The sequence below is a fragment of the Camelina sativa genome, chromosome 7, assembly GCF_000633955.1.
Source record: "Camelina sativa cultivar DH55 chromosome 7, Cs, whole genome shotgun sequence".
NCBI lineage: Eukaryota > Viridiplantae > Streptophyta > Magnoliopsida > Brassicales > Brassicaceae > Camelina > Camelina sativa.
The window spans coordinates 23600245-23607860 of record NC_025691.1 but is presented as its reverse complement, the minus strand read 5'-3'; the positions used below and the strand labels follow the sequence as shown (position 1 = coordinate 23607860).

Genomic DNA, 7616 nt, shown 5'->3' with positions numbered 1-7616 from the left:
TTTTTTTTTTTTTTTTTTTTTTTTTTTTGTAAAAGGCTTACTTCCCTATATATGTTAATTACGTTAAAATTTTCATTTGGCAAACCAAACTTTATAATAAACGTCTCCCAGTGTTTTTAAGTGGAACAGAACTACAATAACTGATTTACATTAATTGTGACATTGATATATAAGGTTAGCTACACTAGATAACTAAAGATTAGTATTAAGTTCTACTTTAAGTCATACTCGATTGTTGTTCGTTATCACCAATTCCTATTCTAGGAAGACCAAAAGAAGTCCTATTATATTATCATTTCACAACTATACATGCGAGTGATGCATGTTTGCTTATATTTTAATGATGATTAGTCAACTTTGTAGGTAACGTGATTTTAGAAAATCAATTACAAGAAAAACTATGTGGTTTACGACTATAATGTTCGTAGGTAAGATCAACCTAATCGTCATTAATGTTCGTAGTGACTGGCCTCGCAATATAGAGTACCATTTTTTCACTAAATAATACTGTACCATATCACATTTTGAAAATAATAATTAAGACCCGTTAGTGTCAAGTTGACATTTAATATTTTATCTGATCGCTGGAGTATATTAATCATATATATAAAAATAAGGTTTTGGTCTCTCCTTATTGGTTGATTTTCATTTAATATTTTTTAATATTTTTTATTTAATTTCTAATTGTTTAATTACTTTAAATAATATTTAAGATCCAATTAACACAATACATTTAATTCATACATTAAAATAAAATTATAACTGAAAATAAAATAAATTATGCATTAATCATATTCCACCACTCAATATTATTCAAACACAATAAATAATATTTGTAACTCCAATAATTCTAAATGTAATCTTGCATCCATTTTTATCATATAAATAAGCATTGACTCATTCTCTCATATTGGCATTTTTTACTTTCTCATTTTCACATTCTCTCATTCTCTTCCACAATTTCTCAAATCATTTTTGTTTTTTTTAATGTTTTCAATTTCTTATTTTTGTTATATGAGTTACAAAAAACCAAATGATATATCATTGTAAATTTTTAATGCTAAATTTTAATTTTAGAGACTACATAATATATATATATATATATATATATATATATATATATATATATATATTTTACACTGTTTTTATATTTAAAGATTCATCTTCATTATCTAATTTGGATTATCATCTTATAAGTAATCATTCTCTCCTCCTCTCTCACCAATATCAAATGTTGTTATATATAATATGTGTTGTAAGAGTTTGATTCTATATTTTAATTTAGAAAGTATTATATATAATTAACATTGTTTTCAATTTTTATTTTATTTATATAAAATAAAATATTTCTTGCCTTTCTAATCTATTCATATTTATTTTTAAAATTTCTATAGCTAAATTTAAATTCACATATGTTGGTTTTAACAAAAAATCAAGTTTATTTGAGAATCTGTTTTAAAAGGTTTATCTTCATTATCTATTTTAGATTAGCATCTTATAAGTCATTATTTTAAAATACCATTTAACTAAATGCTCTAAAGATGAAACCATTAGTATGAACTCTAGCACTATAAATTATATTGATGAGTGAAAAACAAAACAAAAAACAAAAGGATTGAAGTTATTCTTGGGGTTTTCAAAAATCTTTAGATTGAAGTTCATATAATTTTTTTAAAAAAAAAACTAATTTAGTTTGTCACTTAAAAAGTAATATTTTCAATTTGGAATATTATGTGTGAGTGTTGAGTTATATCAACAAAACAATCAAAAAGTGTAAGTTTAAATTTTGATTGAACCACTTGGTATTCTTTTTCTTTTAAGTCAAAAATAAATTAAAATATTTATTTATAATTAACCCACTTTTAAAGGCATTTAACTCAAATGTAACTCCTACCCAATAATTTTACATTCATTCCTCCAACTAATATATTTATCTTTCAAGAAAAAATGTTTTTGGTAAAATTTTAATATTTTTTTAATTATTTTAATTGCTTTAAACTTTGAAATGAGGAATATTCTATATACAATAATTTTATACGTATACTAAATTTTTTGATAATTTTATTTGATTCAATTTTACTATACTACAGTGTAATGTTTACATGGTCATTAAGAAAAAATCTTTAAATCAATGTTTAATCTCTATAAAACATGATCATAAACATAGATTCTCTCATATTAGGAAAATGTTTAAATTTCTATATTATTATTTATATTAATATAGCTAATCAATTTGTAATAATTTTTTGTAGAATTGGTTAATTTTTTATTTATAAAAAATTTTATATATTTTAAATTTTGTATAATAAATAACCATACCAAAAAATTGTTGACAGGAGTGTTATTTTGAGAAATTGCTATAAATTTTTTTGAGATTCATACATTAGTATAACTTTTTTGAGATTATACATTAGTAAAACAATATTTTAGTTTAAGAAAATTTAAGAAATATAATCAAAACTATTATGCATACAACCACACATTGCATGGACTAATTACCTAGTAGGTTATTGATATCTTACAATTCAGTGATCAGGAAAAAAAACATTACATATATAGGCATTTTAAACGGTTTAGTGCTAACAGAAACCAAACAATACATACTAAATCAATGTGTCACATATTTTTGTCAAGGCCTGGGCATAAAAACCGTACCCGAATATCCAATCCGAAAACTGGGTTCGGGTTAGGTACGGGGTTGCCTATAAAATTTTATTGGATTTATTTTCCAATATACGTGGGTTTAGGTTAGGGTCGGGTAATACCCGATACTCATTTGGGTACCCATCAAACACGAACATATAAACATATTTATAATATTTAGCATTAATATAATGTAATTATATTTCATTTAGTTTTATACCTAAATATCAAAAATAATCAGAATATCTAAAATATTTTGTCATATAAGTCAAAATTTAGCTAAATTTATTTAAATTTAAATAATTAAAAAAAAAATTTTCGGGTACCCGGTAGTTCGGGTGCTAATCGGGTTCTAAAATTTGTAACCCGAACCGACCCAAACCCGATAGTACCCAAACCGAACCGAACCTATATATCTAAAAATACCCAATAAATTCTATTTTTATAAACTCGTTTACCCGAACCCAAATAGGTAATACCCAAATCCAAACGGGTTACCTGAATGTCGAGCCCTATTTTTGTCAATGATACAACAAGCTTTTTCCACAGTTCATAAAATAAATTAAGCATGGTTGCGAATTTGACCAGTGATATAATTATCACCATATCATCACCTGATAAAAATGGCTAAATTATAAATCTTACTCTGAAAATACAGATTGAAAACAAACAAACAGAGAAGCTTAGTTTATTACAATACATTAAACTTTATCATGTAACAGTATATCACAGTTTTATCTTTAACGACTTGACAACAAGCAAGCCACACAGTAAAATAAATTATAACTAAAAATCATAGCGAACAGAGACAAAAGAAAGAAATAGAAGTAAACCTATACAGTTGTTTCATGTTTTATTTCTTAGAATAAATCTGGACTGCTGTCATCATTATTTTTACCCTCTAACGACACATCAATGATATTTTCTTGATTATTATCTTCACACTGGACCAAGCCTTGATCATCAAACAACCATTTCTCGATCAAAGACAACGAGCCTTGACTATCAGTAGTAGCTTCAAGGTCTATGGTTGGCTTGCTCTCACCTTGGAACATGCTTGTCTCCGACATCAAATTCAGCTTCTCATCAACTGATCCAGATTCTGAGTTCGATGAGAACAAAGAGTGATGATCAAAAACTCCTTCTTCACCGGTGCTTGAGCTCTTGTTGATGGATCGTGATGAAGTGTTGGGCCTTGAAGATGGTGAGCTTTTCCAGTTCTGAAGTAACTTAGAGATATTCTCTGTATTTGAGGCATAAGTAGTGGTGGCAGAATGATGATGAGGTTTTGGTGATTCCGGATCGAGAGGGATCGATGAAGATGGTTGGTCAAGTGATAAGGCTTGGAATAAGGCTTGTTTGGCCATGTTGATGTCTGTTTGAAGCTTTTTCTCCCATTGCCCTTTGTTGGTTGTCCTTTTGTTGTGATTACATCTATTGTTGTTGTTATTACAAGATGCAGTATCTGTCGCCGCCATATTGGTTTTGTCTTCGTTGATGCCGTTTCGAAGCTTCATAGTCACGAGTTTCTTTTTTAAATGAGTGTTCCAAAAGTTCTTGATATCATTGTCGGTCCTCTGAGGTAGATATGATGCTATAGCTGCCCATCTGATTGTTATCCAATTAAATCAAAGATAACAAATAACAAAAGCACCAATTATTATAAACGAATGTCAAATACTACCTTAATTATATTGTTAATTAGGAGAATAGGGGAGATGGACAAACACATATATTGGAGATCAACGTGTATCATATACTATAAAAGAGGAATAAAGAAGTGGTGTAGTCATGTACCTATTACCCAAAAGAGCTTGGAGGTGGATGATCATCTTCTCTTCAGATTGAGTGAAATTGCCTCGTCTGATCCCAGGACGAAGATAATTAGTCCATCTGAGTCTACAACTCTTGCTACACCTTAGCAAACCTGAAAAACATACATGTATAAGTGTTTTTATGTTCACATATGGAAGCTATTGAGGAATATATAGATATAAATATGAAGAAGAAGAAGAAGAAGAAGAAGAAGAAGAAAGAAGAAAGAAAGTGAAATTAGGAAGATCAAGACCAGTGTTTGTTGGAACAGATCTCCAGTTTCCAGGGCCGTGTTGTTGGATATAAGAGACCAAGATTATGTCTTCTTCGGGAGTCCATGGTCCTTTCTTCACCTCGATCTTTTCACAGCAAGGTGGTCTACCCATATTCACACACACGTTCTTGATCGTCTCCTATATATGTTTCCTTCTTTTTTTCTCTCCCTATATAGTGTACACGTCGAAATAGTACTCTGTGTGTGTGTGTGTGTGTGTGTGTGAGCTATAAAGTAACTAGTAAGACTCTAAGAGCATGGGCATTGGTGTAGGACAATTTTTGGTCCCTCAAATTTAATAGTATTATTTTGAAAGGTTCTTATTTTTGGTAGGAGCATTGGTGTCTATTTGAAAGATACTTTACATGTCTTATGAAACTGAATATTTGAACATAAGCTCACAACAATGAAAGTATGAAACAGAAATGAAACTATTTCCTGGTTTTGCCCTTTTATTGCCACTGTCACATAACTCATGGTATAATGGGCAAGTATTGAACAAAAAGAGCAATGTAAATTATAAAGAGAGAAAGCTATACACTCACATGACTTGCAAGCATATATAAAAGCAGATAATAAGCAGCGCCAGCCCAAGCAGTTTCCGCAAAGACACCTGCAGTCCTTTTCAATTCTGATGTCAAAGGTAAGACGCGTAGGAATCGTGGTATATACTGAACCAAAACAATGAAAAGCAAGGCCTGCTTTGTAGCCAATACATCCGACCAATTTGAACTTTGCAAGAACCTCCAAACTACAATCTGCACATATACAAAAATGAATACTGTAAATCTAGAACTAGCAAGCTCTTAACAAAGATGTTTGATCCTAAGCTTATATTCACCAACCTGAGGGGCAGGAAGTACTGAGAGAAAGTCAATAATAAACCAACGTTGTAAATATCACTTTTCCTTCCAATGTAAGCCATGACAACCAATAAGCAGTGTCAAAAACACCCATCATCGTCATTGCCTGTTGACAAAACACAATCAGTCTACTATATAGACAGTGGGACTCAACAGCCTATTCAGAAACAAAGTTATACCTGGCGTTTAAGCTCTTTCTCGGTAATCAAAGAACTGATTTGAAGAACAAAACCAAACATGGAAACAACAAGGAAAAAAGTCGGTCCTATTGAGTCTAATGCAACGATAGCATCAATAGTTGGGTGAGGAAACTCGTTAAATCCAACAATCCAGTTAAATCTTGGATCTGCAAAAACAAACGTATAGCAAGTTCCCATCTCAGAAACTTGTTGCCAAAACTCATAAAAGATTCAGCAATATATAGAAAAAAAAAAATAAAAAAAAGTGGGATCTTCAAACCTTCCTCTATTCATTTCCGGAGTTGAATTAGTTTGAATACCGGTACACACAAATTCACAACACCACCATCTAAATTCACAATACCACCATCTAAATTCCAACCTATACACCATCTAAATTCCACTTAAATTACTCAAAATTGACAATATCAAAACGAATCGATGATATAATATAAATCCACCTTCTCAGTCGGAATCGGTCTTCCTGGATTGTTCTTCATCGCGTCGCCCTAGGACTGCGATTCCCACTCCAGACAAAGTCATAGCAAGGGAGATTCACGAAGAACTTATCCTCGCAAGGCGGAATCGGCGGGGAGATCAAAGCCGTCGGATCGGTCACAGTTTTGAGAGCGGTGGAGGAAGCGAAGCTCTTCTCCATAGCTTCTTGGATACAGAAGATGAGGAGGATGAAGAAGAAAGAAGCGAAGAGCTGAAGGGGAAGTGAACACTCTCCCTGAGACGGAGATGAGAGATGAAGAAGAAGAAGAGGAGGAGGCGAAGAAGAAAGAAGCATTAGGTTTCTTCCAATCACAAACAACCACGTGGCCAAGTCGACGGACGGAAAAACGTCCCCTTTGAAGATACGTTTCTTCGTTAATGAGCCATTTTTCATTTATTTTTAAAACAAAAAATAGGGGGGACGGCTCAAAAAGACGCCAATGCACATGGTCTAAGATTGGAATTTTTGTATAGTGTGTGAAAGCTAGATGGTAACTAGTTAGACTCTAAGATTGGATTTTTGCAACGAGGGTTCTCACTTTCTTTCTTTGTTTAAATCTCTCTCTTTAGCTCTTTTTGATCTTGGCTAATAGAGGTTTCCCTAAATACTTTGGATATGTTGAAGAGAAAGAAAGACAAGCGTCTAAGTCTTATGGAGTTATGGGTCGTTCTTTGGATCTATATGCATTGAAATAAAGGCATACACATATTTAAAAGTTAAAACCGCAACGAGCACTAGCGCTTGAATGACAATTTTATCTTTTTTTGTAGAATTTAATTGATTTTTGTCTTTTACCATATAAATATATGAAAACATTGGTTAAATTTTAAGTCTGACTCCTTAAAAACCGTTAAAAATGCCTATATATGAAATTTTGAAGTTAACTACAAGAAATAAATAAAAATAAATATGTATTGGTACTTGGTAGAAGAAATATAATTACTGTACGTGGCTGCTGAATCCAAAAAAAGAAAGAAAAGCCTTTGAGAAAAGGGAATTAAAAGAGACAGCAAAGAGCATTTACTCATTTTGTTTTGCTTTGTTCAACAAGTCAGCCCTTCTCTTCACGTACGTGGCAATACTAATCAAAGGGTTGGCACTGCAATTACGGGTATTTAGTATATACCGATTATGTAGGTGAGATTCTATATGATTACTGTTGAGAAATCACAATCAGCCCTTCACTTCTCGTTTTCCTTCTTTAAAGATTATATCTTGACTCTAAAGATTCACTATAGAACAACATTAGACAAAATTAATTTTGGTTTTCGATACTGACACGAACCAAAAATAATAATAACAATCCTAATACAGTAAAACCTCTATAAATTAATAATATTGGG

General features: G+C 31.2%; 1 protein-coding gene across 5 annotated transcripts in view; it reads right to left on the bottom strand.

Moving 5' to 3' along the window:
• LOC104702190 (myb-related protein 306-like) overlaps positions 1-6955 on the bottom strand; it is a 7543-nt gene extending 588 nt beyond the window's left edge. Inside the window, exons 1-7 of one of the 5 annotated variants that reach the window (XM_019227821.1) lie at positions 6236-6954; positions 6055-6167; positions 5775-5941; positions 5578-5701; positions 4712-5490; positions 4441-4570; positions 3376-4251 (exon numbers count right to left, since the gene is read on the bottom strand). In XM_019227821.1, coding sequence (XP_019083366.1) covers positions 3504-4251; positions 4441-4570; positions 4712-4844 — 1011 coding nt within the window. In that variant the 5' untranslated portion in view covers positions 4845-5490; positions 5578-5701; positions 5775-5941; positions 6055-6167; positions 6236-6954 and the 3' untranslated portion in view covers positions 3376-3503. Of the gene's footprint in view, positions 1-3375; positions 4252-4440; positions 4571-4711; positions 5491-5577; positions 5702-5774; positions 5942-6054 lie in introns of those variants that run through there. The other 4 variants (XM_019227822.1, XM_019227823.1, XM_019227820.1 and 1 more) reach the window with 4 other exon arrangements.